Source organism: Mustela lutreola, chromosome 18 (genome assembly GCF_030435805.1).
Source record: "Mustela lutreola isolate mMusLut2 chromosome 18, mMusLut2.pri, whole genome shotgun sequence".
NCBI lineage: Eukaryota > Metazoa > Chordata > Mammalia > Carnivora > Mustelidae > Mustela > Mustela lutreola.
Window position 1 is genome coordinate 36,465,369 of NC_081307.1, and position 25,694 is coordinate 36,491,062.

At 39.3% G+C, this 25,694-nt stretch overlaps 1 protein-coding gene across 2 annotated transcripts in view; it reads right to left on the bottom strand.

Moving 5' to 3' along the window:
- MCPH1 (microcephalin 1) overlaps positions 1 to 25,694 on the bottom strand; it is a 240,908-nt gene that overhangs the window by 127,775 nt on the left and 87,439 nt on the right. For both annotated transcript variants that reach the window (XM_059155872.1, XM_059155873.1), the window contains 2 exons: positions 23,510 to 23,672; positions 1,864 to 1,941 (listed from right to left, as the gene is read on the bottom strand). In XM_059155872.1, coding sequence (XP_059011855.1) covers positions 1,864 to 1,941; positions 23,510 to 23,672 — 241 coding nt within the window. The remainder of the gene's footprint in view (positions 1 to 1,863; positions 1,942 to 23,509; positions 23,673 to 25,694) is intronic.

Here is a 25,694-nt window from a genome sequence, read left to right on the forward strand (position 1 = left end):
CTATCTTTTCCTCACTATTCTATTAGAAAGGTCCTTTTTTTTCTCTTCTAGTAAGATACATTTTAGAGAGGTAAGCTACAGTTTAGTTTGTGGTTGAAAAAAGCCTTCTATTTAAAGCACTTATAAAGCTATTCTTCTCAAGCTAAGCTAGATTCACCCCAAAGTCTTTTTTTTTTTTAATGTCCACTAGCAAATGTTTAAAAAAAAAAAAAGGCATTTTGGAATGCAAAAACAAAATCTGATGTTTATAGTAGATTCAAATCCTTATAGAAAATTCTGAAAGCATGGATTTAAGCTCAGGGCTGCAAAACTATTTAAACCACTAGAGTTTTAACTCATTTGAAGTTTTCATAGAACAATTAACACTAATGTACATTGTGTAATGCTGTATAATTTGGAAGCAATTTCTCACGTATTTGCCTTGGAGTCAGCTGCTGCTAGGAAGCTTAGGGCCAGATTTGAAACTGGCATTTACCTCATGTCTGTCTTCACCTTACGCTGTTCTATTACTATGTTTTTTCTTTATTCCGTTTTTTCTTGTGTAATTTATTTTCCCGCTCTATGCCCCCACCCGAACCCCATTTGAGAAGGGTAACATCCACTGCATGATTCGAGTCAGGTCATGGACTCTTCCGGAGGCACACCACTCTGCCCACCACTCTGCCGCACTTCCCGGACAAAAACCATCTCTGAGTGGTTTCTCTTGTTACATTTCAGTAGGCTTTTCGTGTTCAAGAGAGCACAGCTTTGTACCAAGTTAAAACATTATCTGGTCCTAAGAAGGTATCTCCACTGCACAAGAAACTATTAAGCTTCTGCCACATCTCAACACCCACACAGCAGACACGGAGGTAGAGAAATGACAGAATGGGAAAATTGGCAACAACATATTCGATGCCGTGTGCCCACGCAGGCAGGTGAAATGAGTTTCAAAGACAAGCCGCACTGGGTTACACAGAGTTACACATACTCTCTTATGACAGAGAGTAGAGGGATTCAAGTCTTTACACTGCAATTCCTTACGTGGTGTAGCAAACAGTCATACCAAGAGAAATGTTTTTTTCTCCTTAAGAAAATATTTATGCGTGGAGGGAAAATCAACATGATAATCTTAAAAACCAAAACAAAAGCAACCCAACAACCTAGATCAGTCAGTGAGGAGAGAGCAATGTCCTACGCATCCTCAAACAGCAAATAACACCAACCCTGGCCACAGACAAAGGCTGCTGCTTCTTACTCAGGTATTAACCTTCCAGAAGGATAAACTGTGTCACAAACCAGATAACTTTTTTGAAAATGAAAGCCAACATCTACACGATCCTGTTTCCAATTAAACCTGAATTTACCTATTTAATTATTACTTAATCTTTTAAAAATTTAGAGCTTCCATTAAGCACCCGAAATATTTAAAATTTAAGATGCCATAAAGCTGAAGCTGCATTTGGGAAGCACATTAGGACACAAGGACACATCATGCCACTCGCAGTCCCTGACTTTTATACCTATCAGTTCTATCTCTACAGGGAGTAAAAGCCTGATTTCTTAAAGCAGTAAACGAAATACCGTACCACCTCCTCAAGAATCTAGTCCTTTTTCATTTCTTGTTTTTCTCAATCCCGAGGACTTTCATAATAAAAATTCTTTAAGATTTCATAACACAAGAGTTTTTGCAGAATATTCTCCCATTTCTATATTTGTTCTCACAAATGGATAAATTATTTTGAAAACATCTATGAAAGTATGTTTTTAACTGTGAGCATAATGGGTCTTAACTTAAAAAAAATTGCATCCATATTTATGCAAATAGTAATTTCCTGAGAATTCCAAATTGTATTTACCATAATAAAATAACATCTGACTTACGGGAGCTGCAGGGAAGTAGTTAGAAAGTTCAAATGGTTCCTCGGAAATCCAGTGACCCAGCTCCAAAGACCATAGTACCTATAAGTGACACAAGAAGCAGAACATTTATTATAGATTCATTAGGCTCTCAGTGGATAACAAACCACTTTGAAGATACAGCCAAAATAAAACAAAAAACCCAGCAGTGACTACACACACTCCATAGATCTGAACCAGATGTGTCTTACACACCAAAGTACCATCAGAATCTTCATGCCGCATCAATCTTATGCATAATAAATGCTTTTCTTTAAGGAAAAAAGGTTCCAATGACTAGAAACCTGGGTTATTATCCTACTGAAGCCAAATACTAACCACCACCCCAATAACAAACATATGAAATACTTTTTTAAGAATTCCAAGTTTCTAATTTAAGGAGTCATTATAGACAATCCTCAGTAAATATTCCAGGATTTTATTAATTTAAAAAAAACACATTTATTAGGAGAAGATAGATCATAAGCTTAAATTTAAAAAGCAGTCCTTCTGGCAAGTGACTTTGTTTCTAACATGGACTAATATTTCCAGAAGTTCTCCTAAAACATTTGAAAATCCTTCCCAGGCTTTGGAAGGATAAAATGTTTCATAAACAAGCTTTCAGTATTATTATTTATTATTGTTATTTGAACCCAAATATTTTAAATGATCAAAATGATGTTTTTGTTTTTAATTCAACAATGTTCAAGATTCTACAGTCATCTCTACTTGATGAACAAACTCCCTGAAAATCTGTTTCTATTTCCATGCACCAATAGAATTTTATAACAAAAATAACCAAACTGAATTACATATCCCATATTTATTTCTCATCCGCAATTTCATTTCTCGCATTCATTGAATCTTCCCTCTTTTTTACAATTGCTACATACAGCTCAAGTTAATTTTGCTGAATTATTGGGGATGAGGAGAGAGTTCTCCTGTTTGGTAGTTTCTAAGATTCAGACCCATCTATGGGAGCGTGGTCTTAAATATTTCTAAGAAAAAGTGAGCATGCTGGTGGAATAAAGACAAAAACGAGATACAGAATCTAAATGACAATTCTCAGCACTGGTCTGGATCTTACTTTAAAACTGCTACATTTATTCCCTCAACGCTGTTTTCTTCATCTCACTAACTGCGGGTCTGTGAACAACATATTGAAAGCCTACTGTGAATAAGAACCCACGCTAGGTCCTGAAAACACAAACCCAATCCCAGAGGAGTTCACCCTCTGGCAGGAGGCATGAAGGCAAACCACAAATGGTGATTTCTCAAAACAGCTCTGTGGGAACCTGTAGAAGAAGCAAACTAACTTGGTCTAGGAGAATCAAGGAAGGGTCCACAGATGACATTTTAAACAGAGTCTTAAATGTTGAGTAAGAGCTCATCAGACAGAGAGAGACAGAGTGAGGAGGGAGAGGACATTCCAGCACAGACAGAATGCCACATGCCAAGGCAGGATTAAAGTGGGTTCTTTTTTTGGCTAAAGTGTGCTTTGGAAGAAGTGTAAGAAAACTGGGTTGGTTAGATTCCTATGGTGAGGTATAATAATATACCCTGTTTCTATCGCTGTGTCTGCAGGGGCATTAGCACATGGCAGAAGAACAATCCAGAAAAGATAGGAGAAAGCTCTAAGGGCGCTGGGCCCCAGATGATAGAATGGGAATGGAGTATATTACAGGGCAATGTGTCTTCACTATAGAGAGAGGAAGTAATGAGTCGTGTTCTCAAAGATCCTAATTCCGTCTTCACTTAGATCTGTGTGTACACAAGCATTTTGTCAGTTAAGTCTCCTTTTGCTTTCCCTTGATTTTACTGGCCAGCTAAATTAGATAGATAGATAGATAGATAGATACATACATAAGAAATAGATAGACAGATAGATAACTTCACAAGTTCAGTGAAAGAGAGTATGAAAAAAAAGGTACAGTGAAATCATGTTTCTACCTGGCTCTGTAGAGGTGGTTAAAACATTTAAGTTACACAGTGTTTGCCTTGCTTTTATCAATGTATGGTATTGTCTATAGAGACATGCTAACAACATCTGTGTGGTTCCTTACAGGTCTGTGATTAGAGTAGGAAGTAAAGTGTAAAAAGCTTCCAAATCAGGTTCACATGAAGCAATGTGGATAGTGAGAAACATAATGTACCAGGGAGAGAATCCAAGGAACCAGTCTTAAAAATGCATGCGGCATTTGAGCTCAAGTGTCATCCACATTAAAATGTCAGCCGAACCTCCTGGAGAAAATTTATGTTCTCTGAGTTTGTCCCTTTCTAAATGTTATGAAAATAAAACCGTAAGGCATCTATAGTAGAATTTTGGCAAGTGAATTAATAAATTGAATTTGTCCAGGCATCCCAGGAATTAACATTGAACAGAGATAGCAGAAAACACTGATTTGATTGTAATGAAATCATCAAATAGAAACATAGCGCAAACTTCACGCTTAATTCTTTCATTAGCTGAAGTTATCTATAGCTTCGTAGAATATTCAATATTGGGAATATCTCTGCAAGACCACAGTTAAGGCTGTAAGCGGACTAAAAGGTCAACCCAACATATTTCCCATCATATGTGTGATAGAATAAAAATAACCAAGATGTATTGGGGTTGCATAAATACAGAGGACCAAATCCCATGTTTATAGCCCTTAAAACGAGGGCTGAGTTATTTCAGCAACCACTGTGAATGGATATAATATTTTCGACATGTTAAAAGTGTTGTTCATAAAACTTGAACCCTGTTGATGAATTTAAATAAGAACCACTTGTCTTATTATTAGATTAACAGCTATTGGTAGGACAAATTTCCACAATGTAGGCGTGACCACACAGTTTATTCCATACCAGGCAAAACACAAAAGGTCTTCTCTCGTTTTATACACATCTAATCATTTCATTTAAACAATATGAGTCAGTGTAGCTACAGTGAACCCAAGTCAGAAAATGGCACTGGTACTGAAAGCAAGTCGATAACACCATTTACAAGGAAGACAATGAAGGTGACTTATGGTTTACGCGTAGCAAGATGAACACATCTTAATCTTCACCTTCTCCCCAATACTCAACTAAAAGGATAGAATTAAAAAGAATGAGAAGAGTCTACAGCAAATAAAACAGGATGTTTTGGAAGTTGCAAAGCAGGTGCGTAAATGGTAAATAACTTAGAAGGGCAAAGAAAGTTCAAACTTAAGTGTCTAGAGAAAGAGGTCCATAGGAAGCACCCAATTCTCTCCACAGATTCTCCAAAAGGCAAAGAAATTGGTGGTACTGGATACCTCTGAAGATGGGGTATAGAACAGGGTAAAAAAAGACATTTCCTCTCCCGTAGCCCACCTCCCATGGAATAAGACAAAAGTCAAGTCAGACAGGCTGTTCTGAGAGCAATGGTGGAAACACTAGGAAAAACCTCTCCAGACCTTCCCCTGGGAAACCAGCCATTCTTTCCTGGGGACAGAGATCAGCCCAGGGGAAAAAAAGACATAAATACTAAAGCTTGGATCTCAAAAACCTCCATTCACATCAAATTATCTATATGCCCCTCGGGCAGGCAGAGTTTCAGTCAGCTTTTCAATGTCTCGTTATTGAACATGACTTTATACCTATTTGATAAAAGCCTCTAGCTTGAAAACATAGACCAAACCAAACAAGAATGGAATTCCTGGGATCGCAGTGATGGGGAAGTCCCTGGCCAACAGCAGCTCTGCAGACCTCAAGAGAGCCAGTCTCAAGGGGAAGAGAACAAATGGGCTCCTGGGTGGTGTCTCTGAGAAAAAAATAAATGGGGCTGGAAGATAATCTGATGTGGAGACAGATTTCAGAGAATAATTACAATAGTTTTAGAAATTCTTGCACTCAGTTGGTGATAGTTGCATAGAAAACTAAGCAATCAAAAATAACTGTCAATGATTAGCTCAGGAAAACCAACAAACACAAGTCATCAGAGACGAGTCGTAATACTTTACAAGGCTCAGTTCAAAGAGCATCCAAATACTCATTCTTGTGCGCATGTGTGTGAGTGTGTGTGTGTGTACGTGCGCACACACGTGTGCAAGTGAATGTGTTTATATGTATATATAAAATGTTAAAAAAAATTGTAACCACAATGAGTAGACTGGGCAACAGAAGAGGAGGTGGGACTGAAAGACCTATTTTGGTCTTCTAAAGAAAGAGTTCTACAGACAATGTCTCAAAGTGAATTTTTTTAAAAATGGCAAGAAAATCATTGTATTTAGAAATATGTAAGTAACATATCAGGAGGCTACTTTAGGAGTGAAAAATCAGACTGGGAAACAAGAAGGCATGAGGTGCCACTTTTTATTATAAAGGCACATCAATTATACTTGTTTTTTAGAAACACTTTATTTTTAGATAGTTTTAGACTTACAGTACAGAGAGTTCTCATTTAACCATCACCTAGATTTCTCTATTGTGTGATTATCCCACTTAACTTCGCTCTTCTATTTCAAAAGTGCTTTGCAACTTGAACCAGCTCGTTGATATCTACAAGAAAATCTTGCTGAGCCTGTTATTGGAACTAAGTTGAATCTATAGATCAAAATGGGGAGAACCAAAGAGAAAGACAAATACCATGTGATTTCACTTACATGTGGAATCTAAAAAACAAAACAAACAAAACAGAAACAGACTCCTAGATACAGAGAGCAATCCAGTGGTTGCCAGAGGGGAAGAGAGTAAGTAGATGGGCAAAATAGGAGAAGGGGAATAAAAGGTACAAATATCCAGTAATAAAATAAAAAAGACATTGGGTGCAATGTACAGCATAGGAAACAGAGTTAATATGTAACAACTTTGTATAGTGGCAGAGAGTAGCTAGATTACCACGGTGATCACTTCCTAATATATATAAATGTTGAATCACTCTGTTGTACACCTAAAACTAATATAATATTGTATGCCAACTATACTTCAAGAAAAAAAAGGGGGGGAGGGTGACAGCTTAAAAAGTATCCATTTTCCCAATTCATGAACATAGTATCTCGCTGTTTTTATTTAGGTCTTTGGTTTCTTTCATAGAGTTTTATAGTTTTCAGCATGCAGTTCCTGTAAATATTTTGTCAAGATTTAAATATTTTAATTTCTGTGGATGCTAATATAAATGGTATTTTTTTAAATCAGAATGCCAGTTGTTTATTGCTAGTACATAGAAATACAACTGAATTTTGTATATTGACCTTGTATCCTATAACCTTGCTGAACTCACTAGTTGTGGGGCCTTTTTTGTAGATTTGTTGATGTTTTCTGTGTAGATAATATCTTCTGTGAATAAACAGTTTTATTTACTCCTTTCCCAATCTGTGTGCATACTTCTTCTTCTTTTTTTTTTTTTTAAGTTCCCTTATTACACTAAGACACCCAATACAATGCAGAGAGAAATAGTGACAGCCTGCAATTGCTTGAACTCCTTTGTGAGGCATATCAAATTATTACAAACAAAAACAAAAACAAAAACAAAACAAAACAAGATAGCATAAACCCAAAGCGTTTCTGGGTATAAATTAATGTAGCTTTGGAAAGCACAATGTTTCTTTGCTTTGTTTTATTTTTAAATTTGAAAAGTTTATATTATTAACAGTGCTAGTGCTGGCTAGCAGTTCTGGTGCTTTTACTAACTGCTTCAACTTTCCATTCTCCGAAGGATAATTAGAAAATTCAGAGTGATAAGTACTATAGCTCAATATCAGTAAATGTCACTTTCTAAACCAGAACCAATCAAATTAACTTCTCCTTTAAAAAAAAAAAGTTTTAATAATGATACTGTTATGCTGAAAATAAATAAAAAATAAATTTTAAAAAAAGTTTGGTGGGTTTTGTTTTTTTTTTATTTGATAAAGAGACAGACAAGGAAAGAGAGAGCATATGCAGGGGGAGTGGGAGAGGGAAAAACAGGCTTCCCGCTGAGCAGAGTGCCTGATGCAGGACTCAGAGCGGGGCTCAATGTGGGGCTCAATCCCAGGATGCTAAGGCAAATACTTAAGGACTGAGCCACCCAGGTGCCCCAAAACTAATTTTTCTTAACATTGACCTTAATTTCCTTCTTTGTGGGGAATGACAATATTCTTTGCGTATGAAAGACTTAATATTGTTCAATGAATCTGCTGATTAAAACCAAATCTGACAGTCAGAAACTTAGGCCTCAGGGGTAACCTCTGGGAACCTAATTAATTGTAAAATAGTTCAAAGTATACTTCACTTTCTACTTTAATCACTGGGAAGAGCCTGTCCTACCCATCCTTGCTCCCACCAACTGTGGTAGAAAACTTAGTTGTAAGAGTTCATGGAGGTATAAAAACATAACACTCAGCATTTGCAAATCTCTTCCTTTTTATAGAAGAGGAACAAAAATAGTAATTACATTTTTTCGGCTATTTTAATCAAATTACAAATATTTTTCTAATCATATTTTATAGATTCTTTGTCTCAGTTATAAGAGTAATTAATTTGCTCAAACAACACCACCTTAAGAGAATTTGCTACTATGTACACAGTTTAGACTTTTCCTACCAGGAGAATAGTATTTGTGTTTTTTCCACAACTACACACTATGGGCTACTGGCTAACACCATAGAATCCTGGCAACCAGATTAAACCCTGTGGTTGTGTGACAAGAGGCAAGTTAGTGAACCTCTCACATGAAAACATTATACATCATTATAAATGACAAAAGGACCAAGCAGCTAATGAAACAGTAGTGGCAATGAAGCTATTTCTAGGTTACACATTAAGATTAAAAAGTTGGGACTGTCGATGGTATGGTTTTTAATAACAAAAGAAAAGGGTATAGGGAGCGTATGTCCTGAACACTTTGGAGCCAGAAAACAGAAGAGGTCTCGTCTTCCGAAAAGACTGACTTGGACTGGCAGATTTTCAAGGCAATAATATTCGTTCCAAAATAAGCCATTCCTCTGCATTTCCAACACATTTCAGAACATAAGGAAATGCTTTATATGATTCCATAAAGTTATTTTAAAATACAAACCCATTCTGTAGATGTAATGCCTCTCTCAACGAGGCAATTTTCACAGATGACTTTTAAAAATTGAATTGAAATTCTCACAAAGCACAAGTAATCATGTTACAGTGTCCAGTGCGGTGGCAACTGGTATATTCACTGTGTGTGCCACAACCACTTCTTTCTGGTTTCAAAACGTCTTACTCATTCCAGGAGTGTACTCTACGCCCGCCAAGCAGCCACCCCTCAGCCCGCTGCTCCATTCCACCCCGGGCAACTGCTGCTCAGCCAGCCGTCTCCATGCACTTGACTATTCCACATAAACCATAGGAGAGGAATTAGACAATAGGTGACCTTCTCTGTCTGGTTTCTTTCTATTAGCATAACGGTTTCAAGGTCCAACCAAGTTACGATTGGAACGATGGCCAGCATGAGTGTCAAAAATGTTTGTTGAATAATAGTAATTGATACTGGGGCGCCTGGGTGGTTCAGTGGGTTAAAGCCTCTGCCTTCAGCTCAGCTCTAGGATTGAGCCCAGCATCAGGCTCTCTGCTCAGCGGGGAGCCTGCTTCCTCCTCTCTCTCTGCCTGCTCTCTGCCTACTTGTGATCTCTGTCTGTCAAATAAATAAATAAAATCTTTAAAAAAAAATAGTAACTGATACTTACACTTTAATTAGATGACCTTTTAATCATTTTACAGATAAGGAAACTGAGGCTTAGAAAGTTTAACTGTTTTACCGGTCACACAGCCAGTGACTGTCAAGGTTAACATTAAAATCCACTCTTATCCATTAATCTTCAAAAAACACATAAAGTGGTGTGCAGCCACAGAATAATGATATCCACATTTAAGGTACCAGACATAAAAAAAACATTCTCTAGGCTATCTCTAGAAGTAGATCCCAGAAAGAATATGCGCTGTGAATCGAGGAAAGGCTGAATTCAAATTCAAAACTTGCTCATTTTCAAGCACCGAGACCATAAGCAACTTACTGAAACTGTTCAAGTCTCCGTATCCACAAAGGACACAAAGGGGTCTTATACTAACAAGCTGAGAGAGCCTAGGTCAGTCTTCTGCCAGGATGGCCCCACTCCTTAAATGTTCTGTGTGACTCCCGTCTTCTGGAAGCCGTCCCATCTCCCCCTCCACATATGGCTGGCTGATCTCTAGAACCTTCCAACTCAGTGCATGGTCTTCAGGCCAGCAACCTGCACATTGCCTGGGAACTTGTAGCCAGTGAAGAAGTTTAGGACCAAGACCTACTGAGCCACAATCTGCACTTAATAAGCTCTCCGGGGGATTCACATGTGATTAAGTGTTTAAACAGCACTGCTCTGGCTGTCTCAAAAAAAGTGGCAGGACACCAAAACCTTAATACACCCTATTTAACCAAGACAGATCAAATAAGCAATAAAGTACTAAAAATAAGTAGTTAAGAACTCTTTTTCCTTTTGAAGAGATAGTAACTGACAGAGACTAAATACCAGACCGTAAGAAGGAAAGGATGCCGCACAGTGATACGGGCTCAAAGTTTCTTACTGAAACGTCCAGCTATAAGGCATATGGGCATTTATGTGAGATTTGTGCTGCTTGCAGGCTACCTAATCATTTCAGCCAGAAAAAATGAAAATGGATTATTCTTGGATTTTAGAGTGTAATGGCCTACTATTAACTACTTTTTACATATCACTAAGCGAAGACCAGGGTGACCTAGCATGTCACCAGCATACTTATATGTGAAGTCCAAACATCTTTATAAATAACACACACTCGTACTTTTCTTATCAAAATGAAAACAAAGAAATAAATATAACACATTCCAATGTAACTAAAACAAACATCAGAATATCATTTTGCCGTATGAAAACACAGTAGGAATTATTATTACCATCAATAAGCCAACTATTATGACTACTCAGAGCAATCACTGTTTCTTATTCTTTCTGTGAATTTGAGTTTAAAAGATTTTTTTTTCTTATATGAGTGTCAGGTCACCTTATTTTCAATAAGTTTTAACAAGAAAACCATGAACTACATGGATACCTTCATAATATATAATGATGCACAATGTTTTTAACAAGACATTTGTAGTTCATCAGAGGCAAATCAAATTCTGAGGTTTCTTGAAGAAATAAGTATGTTTAGTCATGTTCCTACACACTTACTCCTTCCACAAGGAAGCGCTGTGTTCCAGCTCCATCCTGGGTCCTGGGCTAGGCAAGAAATGACAGGCATGGTCTCGACCCTCAAAGAGCTTGTAATTGCTAAATAACCAGGGTCTGTTAAAGAGTTTCTGCTTTTCTGTTTGAAACTTTCTTTATTTTGCCCTAGTCCCCTGTGCCAAGGAGGTGAGGGGCTACCTTGAAGTAAGTTTTACCACTAAAATTACCATTGACAATATAACAATTGAAGCGAATGTTCTACTACAATAAAGTGTACATGTCAGATCAGAAATATTGAAGGTTAAGTGGCACAGACTTGCAGCTACAAAATAAATAACTCATGCAAAAATTAATTGCTAAAAGAGAAGATCTTAAAAGTTCTCATCACATGGGGGCACCTGGGTGGCTCAGTGGGTTAAAGCCTTTGCCTTCGGCTCGGGTCGTGATCCCAGAGTCCTGGGATCGAGCCCCACATCGGGCTCTCCACTCAGCAGGGAGCCTACCTCCCCTTCTCTCTCTGCCTGCCTCTCTGCCTACTTGTGATCTCTGTCTGTCAAATAAATAAATAAAATCTTTAAAAAAAAAAAAAGTTCTCATCACAAGAAAAAAATTGTTGTGACAGTGTGGTGACAGATGTTCGGTAGACTTCCTGTGGGATTGCTTTGTGACGTATACAGATCTTGAATTGTTATGTCGTATGTCAGTTGCACTGCAATTAAAACCTGTGAATAACATTAAGTATTTGTATACTATTCTTTCTTGCTTTGTTATTATCTAAGAAAACCAAAATCATACAGAATTCTATGGGGGGTGTGGGGAGGGGGACGCCTGGCTGGCTCAGTCTGTAGAACGTGTGACTCTCAAAGCTCTGCACCCCAAGCTGGATGTAGATATCACTTAAGAATAAAATATTAGAAGAATTATATAAAATAAAATTCAGTGGAGAGGTGCTTCTCCATGTCCTGAAGGACACTCTCCAGTGGTCAGAAGAAAAACCAACTCAAAAGAACTAAGAAATAGATCCAACACACGCCGAAGTCAAGCTGTTACTTCAGTTGACAAAACCACTTTGGTTACATATTTCTCATTCTCTGGTAAAGAAAGCCTAAAAGATTTCCTGTAGAGAATTTTCCAGGGCAACACATTTTAGAAGAAATGTATTGTGTGGATCATACATAAAAAGTATCAGGTACAAAAATCTACAGTGTTGCCAACTATAGTTTTGAAGAAGGTATGACAGTTGTCTAAAATCCTGTTGTCCAGGGGCGCCTGGGTGGCTCAGTGAATTGAGCAACTACCTTCAGCTCAGGCCATGATCCCAGGGTCCTGGGATGGAGCCCTGCATCAGGCTCCCTGCTCAGCCGGGGTCTGCTTCTCCCTCTCCCTCTGCCTGCTGCTCTCCCTCTTTGTACATGCTCTGCTCTTCCTCTCTCTCTAACAAATAAAAATCTTTAAAAATAAATAAATAAAAGAAAAGAAAATCCTGTTACTTCTTGTATCAGCTCTCCTCAAAACCTAGTATTATCACTAAAGCCTAATTCACAGAGATACTCAGGCAGACACAGAGTTCACGCGTGCTGTTCTTTAGAGACCTATTTTTACTGGAGTACAGAGCTTAGAAACCTGAACGAAGGGACAGCTAACAATGTTTCTGGCATTAATGACAGATACCTAGGATTATATGTAAATGACGGATGTTCACAAAGTCCCAGAGAATCAAATCATGGTTACTCTTTTCTGATGAAAACCTAAAGTTAAGATATTCTGTGTTGTTACTGCAAATGAAAATGGTTTCACTGGGTGTCAGACTGAGCACAAGTGACAACTGAGGAACTCCACAGAAAGTTGCAGAAGTGACATGTCAAAGACATACCTATAGGGACAGCTGGAATTTTTTCTAAAAACGAGTTTGCATTTGCGACACAACTCCACATTGACTAAGTGGAGGTCCTAGAGTCATCAGTCATAAGGCAAGAAGGAGATCATCCAAGGTTTAAAAAAATTAAGAACTGCCTCAGTAAATGCCACCACCATCTACCTGCAGGTGCTCAAGGAACAAATTTAGGGAAGAGCCATCTTGACTTCTCTGTTGATACGTGCCACATGTTACCAAATCCTGTTAGATCTTCCTAAAAAATGTACCAGTCTGATCTCTTCTCTCAACCTATCTGCCACTACGCTAGTCAAGCTCATTATAATTTCTGACCTTGATGGTCTTAACTGACTTCTTCTGGTCGCTCTTACTCTTACCGTCCTGCAATCCATTCTTTCCATAGAAGCCAGAGAGATCAAAGCCTGTCACACTCTAGTTCAAATACTCCAGTGGCTTCCCCAACTCCTGACCGTGACCTCCACGCGCCCTGGTCGCGGACAGCCTCTCCAAATACCTAACCCTGCTCTCCTCCTCACTCAAGTGCCTCGGGGCTTTCTCTCCCTTGCAAAGTCTCAGCTTCAAGACCCCACGCACTTGCCTTTTTTTTTGGTCATGCGTATTAATTAGATTCTGTCTCACCCCTTTACAAAACTGAAGAACAAATTATTGATGTATAGATATGAATGCCCAAAATGATGATGGAATCTCATTCACATTCTAGTCAATGTTTTGTCCAGAGTGACTTCTCACACTCAAAAGCAGCCCTCCTTTAAACTCCACTACTAGTCATCCTAATATAGGATAATACATAATTATATTTATAATTATATATTATATATATAAATATATTTATAAATTATATATATTATATAACATATAATATATAATAGGACAGTGACAATCACAGTCCTATTCACAAATCTCCTCAAATGTTCTCAGGAAGGGCAACACTAAAGCCCTCGATTTTCCAGGGGCAATGACTTCCCCCATCTATCCTGAGTCTCCATGGAACCAGGAAAGCAGTGTCTCCAATGTGGAAAAACCACGTGGCAAATCCACATTGGAGTTCATCTGAGGAACTGCCAGGAGGAAGCAAAGGGATGGCAGAGAGGACGGAGCATCCGAGTGGGACCACCTATGTCCTGGGGCGCAAGAGAGGTCCTACCGCAGCATGCCTGAGACTCTGCGGAGGAAGAGTGTGTGCATTTTCCAATAACTACCTCGGGGAAGGCAGCGATGCGCTACAGGCCATATGCTTCTCCATAAACAGGATCCATTAATTTTAATAATGGAAGTTTAAAAATTAGGTGTACTTTGAGATGACTACTTACAGTCACTGCCTTAGGATAATGCCTTTATCAAGACTGTTTCAAAGGTCCGCATTCAAATCAGGCAGGTTATTTTTCCTAGTATCTCCATCACTAAACACAACTGCAAAATTTGTGCACTAAACACTATTACAAAAATGCTCTGTAAGGACTCAATAGGACAGTGGGTACGAAAACTTTTTTTTTAATTTTTCTTAAGATTTTATTGATTTATTTGACAGAGAGAGAAATCACAAGTAGGCAGAAAGGCAGGCAGAGAGAAAGGAGGAAACAGACTCCCTGTTGAGCAGAGAGCCCAATGTGCAGCTTGATCCCAAGACCCTGAAATCATGACCTGAGCCCAAGGCAGAGGCTTTAACCCACTGAGCCACCCAGGCACCCCGTGAAAACATTTTTTAAAGTGGAAGTGCTTTATCAAGGTATAATTAATTATCTGTGGCACAGTAAGAAGGATTTTGGAATCAAGCCGACGTGGATTCAAAGAAACCAAAAGGAGACCTTAGACAGCTTGGTATTATAAGTGTCTAGCACATGGCTACAGCCAACAGATGCAACGTAAGCAAACAGCTCAAAAACCCTAGTGATAAATGTGGTACACCAAGCATACTTTGCTTAAACATTATTCTTAGAATGTGCTCAGAAGTTAAGGTTAAAAAGAGAGAATGGTTTTCAAGATGATTCTCTTTAGTCTTGAGAAGACAGCATGATCGACTACAATACTGGTGACAATCTTAGACTACCGGTCCAGTTCTGCCACTGCCCATAGTTCTAGGACAGCAACTTTGCCTTCTTCAGTAGCAAATGAGAGGTCCAGGCTGCATGAACTACAGGCTTCATTCTAGCTCCGACATTTGATTCTATGCTCATACCAGTTAAATCAGAATCACCACTTCCTGAATCCAGTGTGAGAAAGCCAAAATTGCATCCCATCATTTCAAGAAAATTAATTCATTATGAAATAATTCTTTGATTTATGACACACTTGATTATAAAGTGTTTTTTGTTCTTTTGTTAATAGTCAAAGTGTCTTGAAATTTGGCTGTGGAACTGTCCAAACTCCGTATTTGCATTTACAACTGTTTAGCTTTCCAATTCTGTATCAAGCCTTGTTCCTAAGCTGTTCAGAATTAACATGTTTTGACCTGAATATAGGCTGACTCACTCCTCACTGCTATACGGTATCTTTGAAGCGGAGAAGGAGCTCTATGTAACAGGAGCCAGAAAGAAGCGGCCTCGGTCACAGGGCATTCCATTAGCTCTCACTGAACACAAAGCAGTAGAAAAGTAAAGCAGAATTGTAGATAAGTCAGGGAAGAACAGACGAACACCAAATAGGTGAAAGTTAGAAGATAAGGTCTCTAAAGAATTCAAACAGCACTAAGCGTAAACACAATTTAAAAAAAAAAAAAAAAAAAAAAAAAGAAAGAAAGAAAAGCTTTGGTCCTCAGGGATCCTTCGGTCAAATCAATTTCTTTATTTTTCTGTTGTGTTACTTCCTGTCTCCCACGAATAGGAAACAGAGCAACACCCAACACGGTTTTCTATTTCTCTGTATCTGCCAGACAATTTAGTCATGAAGCAGGAAAAACACAAGTTATTCTCCCTGCTGAAAACAGCAGGGTTAACAATAAAAGTAGGAACCACTATAAACATGCACAAATTGCCAACACAGTTTTCAAAAAAAAAAAAAAAATTTTTTTTAAATAAAAATTCAAACTGAATTTGTTATAAAATCATTATATTTTTTTGATATGACTAACTGGGCCACATACAACCATCTAATTTTGAAGAGCTGCTAGAAGCCTCCTTTACAAGCAATTTCCAGAGAATACCACACAAACCCTGAAATAAAAACATTCTCAGTAATGTTTTTCTTGGAGGCAAGCTCCCACAGCTAGCCAAAAGGAATATTTTAAGAATCCCCCAAATTGCATTGGGGACAAGGAAAAAGGAGGGGGACCAGAGAGAGAGAGAGAGTCATTCCTTTACACAAAGACAATGTGAAGTGTAGCATATGGACGCTTCACAACTTGGCCCTAGAAGAAACTGCACGCTGCGGAGTTCCTATCTAAAGGCACACACAAGCAGCCGATGAGCATTAAACTGTGTATTGAGCTTAGCCATTATGTCACTTGGCTTTATAAATGACAATGGCAGCTATTCTGTCTCAAAAGAGTTTATCATGCATGAGTTCAAGCCCCACGTTGGACATAGAGATTATTTAAAAAAAAAAAAAAAAGTTTATCATGTTTGAGCAATTGCATTTTTTAGGCAATTAAAGGAGGGAGGCCATGCAAGAAGCAATGATCTTTTACTTAAGTGAGATAAACAGGGAAAGAAATTCAGTTCATCTCTAAACTTTTTTTTTTTCCCTTAAGAGTGCAAGTCAGCAATAATCTATTAAAATCAATAAACACGCAACACCAGTGAGAGGAAACACTTGACAGACATCACAAGTAGACCACAAATAGACAAGCAGGCACTTTATACAGCAACAGATCTGGTCCTTTTCAGTTTCCCAGGAACTGGTACTTCTCACAAGTCATGAGATGTTTAGGCATCACTGGTAAAGCAACGTCTGAAGCGGCCTTCAGAGGAAGATACTAAAGCCAAAACTATCGCTCTCAAAATCTGAGTGATCATCTACAGCAACACTGCTCTGATGGTTTTGGAGAAGGGTAAAATATATGAAAATCAGTACTATAGTGGCTTTTACAGAAGTGGGGTCTCCAATATACCGAATTACCTCCAGATACCCCAGAGTACTCTTCTTAGGTCCCTCAAAGAACAAATGTGGGCATACTTCCCAGTGTCCACCCAGACCCCACCTGTTTCCCTCCTGTCCTCGCTGGGGGTCCCCCAGTCAGACCCCACTGACTCTCTTCGACATGCCCGCCGCACTCACGAGCCCTCCTGCTCATTCCTCAGAACTAGCAAGGACAGAACGGACGACCCATCACAAAGTTCTCAAAGTTCCCACTTGTCCAGAGAAAAAGTATCTTTTTTAAATTGTAGGGTTAATGCAGTCTGTGGACAAAACTGGTGACAGTAGACAGTGAGTGATTCTCACAGCTCTTTGGGGAAGTTGATACATTGTCATCCCTGCTGTAAAGCTAACATTTATTAAATTCTTAATTCCTGCCAGTCACTGATGTGAGCACTGTGCACGTTTAATACTTAGCTTTCACACAATCCCTGCGAAGGAGGCAGGGTCCTTGGCTCCGAGTCACCAACAGGGAGCCGTGGCTCCGTGAGGAGGCGTTCCGCTCTCAGCATTTAGGCAGCTGAATGGAGTCTACTCCCGTTTTATGTGGGGATGGAGGCTACCTTCCAGCCTGTGAACCCTCCAGATCTGGGGCCAGCCGTGGAGCCTGGCATTGAACTCTCCTGTACTCAGTTATTTTTCCTGTTGCTTCATGTTATCATCCTAGTAACTGTTAAAACAGCAGAAGCCTGGATCTCGTGTTCTACTATTATGGGTCTTCTACGTCAAGATAACCATAATGTAAACGTACTGCCAATGTGGACATTGTAAATGATGAAGATAATATGATAGAAATACACAGGGCCCTCCAAACGGAGCATGCATGTATTTACGTATGTGTACAGATGTGTATTTTCAGGGTAGTTATTTAGACAGTAATATCCTTTTCATTCCTATTCTCTCTGAGTAACTATTTGATTTTGGTCTTCCGAGTAGAAGCCAAGTTAAATTTATGAACCTGTCCAAAGTCTTATCTTATAAAAGAAACTGGCTTAATCAATGGTTTAGTTTGGGAAAAAAAAATATTAAATATTCAAGCAGCTGCTTTACCACTATTTAAAATCACGATACTGGTATATTCAATGTGTTATTTAAAAATATGAACTGATTGCTTTCGTGTACAAGCTCGCTAAGTGTAAAAACCTGGAGGAAGCCTCTCAGGGTTCAGCATTCCTACAGTCTCAGTCCCCTCTCTTCTCTTGTCCTAGAGGTCCACAGAGCCAGTCCTCCTCCTGTAGGCCAGCATAGATACCCACAGCATCACCCAGTGAGCATGAAGGAACAGGAACACCTTCAAAATAGTTAGAGACCTAAGGCAATCTGTTTTATACTTTTTGTAGGCATTTCTTCTTTATTTTTATTTTCTTAATGTTCTCTATTTCTCAACTGTCTTTCTTCTTGTTTATAATCCATAAAGCCAGTTCTGAAGACAAAAAGTCTTAAATAGATATATTGGCAGAGCTGGTTCCTTCTAGACACTCTAGGGGAGGATCTGGTCCAAGATTCCCTTGGCTGCTGGAAACCCTCTGCGTTCCTTGTTCATAGATTCATCACTCCAAGCTCTGCCTCTTCATACAGGCATCTACTCTAGCATCCTTCTAAGCTATCTTGAAGCTTCTCCTACCGATTAAAAGTCATCAACCTGGGGTACAGTGAAGTGGATAATATGGTGCTTATGGAGTTAGTATCCTCATACTTATGGGACTCCAGAATGATGTATCCCCTAGAAGCCATCCACAGCTGAACCCCAGAATTGTGACTGTTACCTTCCATGGTGAAAGGAGCACTGCAGATGCAATGAAGTTGAGGACCTTGAGATGGGGAGCTGTGCTGGCTTATCCAGCTTGGCCCCATGAGAACACAAGCATCCTTATAAGTGAAAGACAGAGGCCAGAAATCAGAGCAGGTGTGATAAGAGAAGCAGAAGTCACTTCCTGCCAGGGGCCATAAGCCAAGGAAAGCAGGTGGCCTTTAAAGCTGGAAAAGGCAGGAAACAGACTCCCCCTAGAGATTCTGGAAGGAATGTGGCCCTGACAACACCTGGGCTTGAGCCCAGAGAAACCTATTTTGGACTCCTGACCTCCAAAAACCATTAGAGAATAAATGTGTGCTTTTTTTTTTTTTTTTTTTTTTAAATATGTGCTACTTTTAAGCCAATAAATTTATGGCAATGTGTTACAGCAGCCACATGAAATTCATACAGTACCATGGACTCGTTAGAAGAAGAAATTATTCAAGGTGGTATCACCTTGTGCTTATTTAAGAGAATTGCTTCTGGCTGAGTTGGCCGAGTTTCTGGCAAGGATCCATGGGTGACATGTGGGCTACTGGTGCTACCATCACTGGGTACCCAGCCAGAGGGAGCCACCATCCTTCGAAAAACACAGCTCAGGGCATCTTGCTCCCTGAACAGAAACTTTCTGATAGCTCATCATGACACAGGAACATTATCCAAATACTACCACGGCCAAGCTTCCCTTCACCCGCTGGCTCTCTGGTCTCATCTCCTACTTTTTCTCTTGGTGAGTCCCCACCGAGCCTTCTTATTATTCCTCAAACATACTGGTCCTGCCCTTGGGATCCCGCCCTCGCTGGAGCAGTCAGTGCCTCGAAGACTGGACCTAAGAGCCGTCTGGGAACTCCAGCAGCCCAACACCTAGAGGCCGAGGTTCTATGGGAGATGGGGGTGCAGCTGGTGGAAGTGGAGCTTGGGCAGCCCTGCAAAGAGAGAAGAGGACCATCCTATCCTGCGGTCAGCTGGTCCACCAGCAGGGAGTCCACAGCGCAAGAGAGTCATCCAAGCTGTGGCAAGAATCATGGTTGTCTTTTTTTTTTTAAATAAGATTTTATGTATGTGTGTATGTATGTATGTAAGTATTTGAGAGGGAAAGGGAGAGCGAGAGAGAGTGAAAGTGGGATAAGACGGGGAGGGAGAAAAAGAGGAAAAGAAGCATAATCAGGCTCCATGCTGAGTGCAGAGCCCGAAGTGGGGCTTGATCTTTCAACCCTGAGATTGTGACCTGAGCCGAAACCAAGAGTCAGACACTTAACTGACTGAGCCACGGGGGCGTCCCTATCACAACTGCCTTTTATTACTGAGCAGTATTCCACAGTACAGAAGTTTATTTTTCCCTTTACCCACCAAGGGACATGTGTGCTGTTGTCAGGTTTTGCTGATTATAAGCAAAGCTGCTACAAATACTCATGATATTCATGTACAGGTTTTTGTATGAACGTGAGCTTTCACGTCTCTAGGGCAAACACCTAGGAGTTGGGTTGCTCAGTGACGCAGTGAGGATACATTTCACATCACATAAAACTTCCCAGCCATGACTTGGAACCACCTCCCATCCTCACCAGCTGTGTACGATGTTCTCCCTCTTTTCTAGAGGATTATCGCTGTGCTTTATGATCCAGCCACCCTGTTAAGTATGTGGCAGTATCTCATCGTGGTTGTAAATCATATTTCTCTAATGATGTTGAGCATTTTTCATCTGGGTATCTTTGACAGGGTGTTCAAAAAAATGCTTTGGGCTATTTTTTGTTTGGATTGTTTCTTATTTTTTTTATATTTTTTGGGGGGGTTGTTTCTTATTTTTGAGTTTTGAGAGTTCTTTATATATTTTGGATTTAAGTCTTTTGTCAGATGAGCTATGCAAATGCTTAGAATGTGTTTCATGGAGTGTAAGTTTTTACACTTGACAAAGTGTCATTTATCACTTCTCATTTTACATATCATGCTTCACATGTCGTATCTAAGAACTCTGGGGGCGCTTGGGGGGGCTCAGTCAGCTCAGCATCTGACTCTGGCTCAGATCATGGGCTCAGCATCCTGGGATCAAGCCCTGCGTCAGGCTCTATGCTCAGTGGGGAGTCTGATTCTCCCTCTCCTTCTGTACATCCCCTAATCACATTCTCTCTCTCTCCCTTTCTCTCAAATAAATAAATTAAAAAAAAAAAAAAAAAAAAAAGAACTCTCCACCTAAACCTGGGTCATATCCTATGTACATTTTAGAGTTTTATAGTCTACATTGTAGTCTGATCCATTTGGGGGTAATCTTTGTATACAGTGTGAGGCACAGATCCAGTTTTGGTCTGCAGATGTCTAGCACCGTTTTTTGTTTTGTTTTTTTTTTTGAGATTTTATTTATTTATTTGACAGAGGGAGATCACAAGTAGGCAGAGAGGCAAGCAGAGAGAGAGGAGGAAGCAGGCTCCCTGCTGAGCAGAGAGCCCAATGCGGGGCTCAATCCCAGGACCCTGGAATCATGACCTGAGCCGAAGGCAGAGGCTTTATTTAACCCACTGAGCCACCCAGGCGCCCCATATCTAGCACCTTTTACTGAAAAGACTCACCTTCCTCCACTGAATTGACTTTGGTTCCTGGTCAAAAACCAGTGGGCCATATTTGTGGGTCTATTTCTGGACTCTATATTCTGTTTCATTATGTCTGTCTTTTCCCAGACACTCAATTGCCTTGATTACAGAGACTTTAAAGGATGTCTTAAAAATCAGATCACATTAGTCCTCTTTGTACCTCTCTTTCAAAATTGTTTTAACTATGCTAGTTCCTCTCTCTCTCTCTCTCTCTATATATATATATATGTATATATGTACATAGTTATATACATATACAAGTATATGTATACAGTTTAGAATCAGCTTATCTATATCTTCAAAGAACTCTGCTGAGGTTTTAATTGGGAATGTATTGAATCTATAGATTGTTTTAGGGAGGACTGACATTTTAACTATATTGAGTCTTCCAATCCATGAACATAGTATGCTTCTCCATTTACTCTTTAATTTTTTTAACCAATGTTTTATAGTTTTCAGCATACAAATTCTGCACATATTTTTATGTCAGATTTACACTTGAGTATTTCAGTGTCAACCCTGTTTTATTATATCCTTGTATCTTGGCAATTTGTTCTAAGAGCTTTTTTGTAGATTTCTTGTGATTGTCTACATGGATGATCATGGAGTCTGTGAAGAGCCATACTACCATTTCTTCCTCTCTAACCTAAATGTCTTTAATTTCATTTTCTCACCTTATTGTAGTTGTACTTCATTTATTCACTCATGTGACAAGTGGCCCAGGTTCTGCCTCAGCACTGGAAGTTCACCAAATATGTTCCACTTCCTGCCTTTCTCATGTGTAGTGGTTAATCCCACATATAGTTACCATATGCTAAATTTGCATCTGGCTCTGTTTCTATGTATGATTAGTGGGAGAATATTGGCAGTACACTGAGCAGAAACCAGGATGCATCCAGGGAGTTGGTCTTTACACATGGCAACAGTAAATACTGATTCTCATGTCTGACCTCTCTGCTCAACGTCCCAGAAGAATAGATTGGGTACAGAATCAAGCACAGATGTATATCCTCCTAAATGATAAAGAACATTTTTCCCTCTGAGACATGAGGGAAGGAAGAGCTGACTGATAAAGACCCAGAAAGATTGTGAATTGGAGAGAAGGAATACAGGGTATTCATTCATGGAGTTAGAGATCATATTTCTTACAAATAAATGGGAATCAGTACAAATATACAATTAGGTAAGGTAGTCCCCAGTTGCTACCAATGCAAATAGTACTTTTGGGGGGGAATTTAAAACTTTTCCACTTCATGACTTTAAGCACTAATGTCACAAACATCTCATACCAGAGAGCTGCGGGGTTAAGTCATGACACAGGGAAAAGATCACAACCATTCTTAAAAATACATCTGTAGTTTGTTTGCATATTATAATCCTACTGGCTTAAATTAACACAGTATTAATATAATACATTCTTAGGGGGAGGAGGAAGAAGGGGAGGGTGGATATGTGGAATATTCAGTATAGTAACACAAGTAAGAAATGACAGTACTTTCATCAGACAGCAATGCTTTGGAGGGACCATAGGTTGAGGATCAAAGTAAAAATAGAAAGAGTAACAAACAATCTTAATTTCTATGAATAGTGAAAACAATGATTTTTTTTTTTTTAAAAACTACCTTTAATGCGCAGAAATAAGGGCAAGCAATGTTACAGATAGATATGCGTAAGATAAAACATATCCAAATGGGATTAAATGAACATGTTTCATCCTAAGTAAATCCATCTGTAAAAACAATCACTGAATTCTTTTGGCTTTTTAAACCATCGCTAACATAGGTCACATTATTTCTTGGTCAAACACAGAAGAAAGTTCATTTGACTGTGAGAACACGCATTTTGTGTTTTCATTCCAAGCCTGTTCTAATCTTATTTCTGCCAGTGGCTGAGCTCTGTATCCAGAAGGCCACTCTTCTGCTTTCGGTCCTCACCACACTCCCATTCCCAAGGGATCAGCAGTGGCTGGAGGTGCTGGGCCAAAGGGGAAGAGTTCAAGGAGAGAACAGCAACAGGATTCACCGCTCACAGGAGTGTGCAAAGTCACACGAGTGCAAATCAAGTGATCTAGTGTCACTGCCTCACATGACCACATCTAGCTTCTGTTTTTATATATGTACTTGCAACAACTGCTTACACAACGGCTTACCCATTCATAAGAGAGAATCCAGCAGCCACGTGCGATTCCCAGCAGCACATTCAGAGTACGCAGAGGATTCCCGGTGAGCACATGAGTGGTCGTGTCACACACTTCCCGGGCAAATGAAAAGCCCTTCAACTTATTCACAACCTGGATGACAATGTTCTGCTTTCTGACAAATAGGAGGGGAAAAAATCAACAGATTACTATGTTTCCTACATATGAACATCAAGGTGGTTATACTGAATAACATTTTTTTTTTTAAATAGAAAGCTAAAATTCAACGTTGATCTCAGCTACAGAGCTCACATTTTAATTTATTTATAATCAATGCCTTAAAGTATGGGGAAAGAAAAAAAACTTCAGTTCTCAGCTCCAACTGTCTATTTTAACAACTGACAAAGCTGGGCCACCTGGGTGGCTCCGTGGGTTAAGCCTCTGCTTTCGGCTCAGGTCATGATCTCAGGGTCCTGGAATGGAGCCCCGCATCGGGCTCTCTGCTCAGCTTTCCCCTTTCTCTCTGCCTGCTGCTCTGCCTACTTGTGATCTCTCTCTCTCTGTCAAATAAATAAATACAATTTTTTTAAAAATAAATACAATCTTAAAAAAAAGAAACCTGACAAAGCTGCCCCAGGCCTAAGTGGCTTCACCACCACGGGTGGGAACACAGCCAGCATCAGGGATGGTCTCGGCTCTTCCCACCACTGTTACTTCTCAGAGAGATCTGAACCAGCCTGTGCAGTCAGGACCAAGCTTATTACTTGCTTATTTTATGTGAAGTATAACATTTATTTGAATTCACACATACAGTTTTTTCTAGTAAGAGGTGGGAAAAGGCCCTTTTCATTACATTATCAGCTCAAGCCTAGGGGCTAATTTAGCAGAGGCTCCTTATTTTTGCAAAACCCGTCATTGTTTGTCTTCTGGTCTGCCATTCCATTAGTGCCTTAAGTACCGTTTAAGAAATATGTATCCTTCCCATCTAACCTCCTCACCAAATTGTTCACCATTTTTCCTCTCCTCCTTTTACAATGACCTTACTAAAGCCCTGGGTTTGGACACGTTACACTTCCCTCTCCCTCCCAGCAATTTTGGAAATCCCCAGTGAAATATAAATGACATGAAGGGCTTTCTAAGTCACTGTAACCTACATGGTGAGTTAAGAGATACATTTTTCTTCTCCCTAAAAATTATTATGAAGAAAAAGAGGTTGTTCTTGCCCTGCAATGACCACCTCTAACAATGCCCCACGGGCTTCACAGTCCTTCCCAGTTTTATCTCTACCATCTTGGGCAAGTCAATCTCAAGACCTATTTCCTTACAAGTGAAATGAAAGGGTGGTACTGAATTATATTCTAAATTCTAAGAGATCCCTATGGTAAAAAAAAAAAAAAAGACAGATGGGGGAAGTCCCCAGTCCTATCACCACTTCAACCAGAGAATCAGTGCTTATTGGGGTGATGGAAAATATTAAATTCAGGGGAAATACAAAGAAAACAAAAGCATAAGGCAGTGAAAAGCTCTAACCATATGCTCACCAGAACCTTTCATTTCCACATATCGATGATTTTCCTATTCTATGTCTGGCAGCTGCCTGCTATTTGTTAGATGTGTTAATCAACCACAAGTGTCTCTTCGAGACACAGCTAATCAATGTGGCATCAGAACATCTAGGTCTTTTGTTAAGTCCAGACAAAAAGTATAAGGGAGGGGGGGGTGGGAAGCGGATAAAAAGAGAATATGGCCTAAATGAATAGTTTGATCTTCAAAACATTGATGGAGAAAATAACTATTTACTAATGTGCTTTATATTGGGGGCAAAAATATAGATTTTAAAAAATATCACACCGACCACACTCAATTTTGGCTTCCATATTAGATGATTTAGAATGTTCAGTATATTTCATAAGAGATCAGCAAAAATCATGAGTGTGCCCCTTTTACAATAGCTAATGTATGGTGTTTGAACTATTGGTCCTTTTGCTTTCATATGCCATGGGTAGGAAAAGGATCCTACAACATCAAGTATTACAAGCATGCACTTTTTTACTGGCTATTTTTCACTGAAGTGTCCCAATGTTTTGACGAATGCCTTAAAACCTTAAAACGTATGATTGATATAAAAAAACAAAACAAAACATGGTTTTCCCCTTTAGACAGGAATTCAAAAATCTGTTACAAAGAATATGGTGCT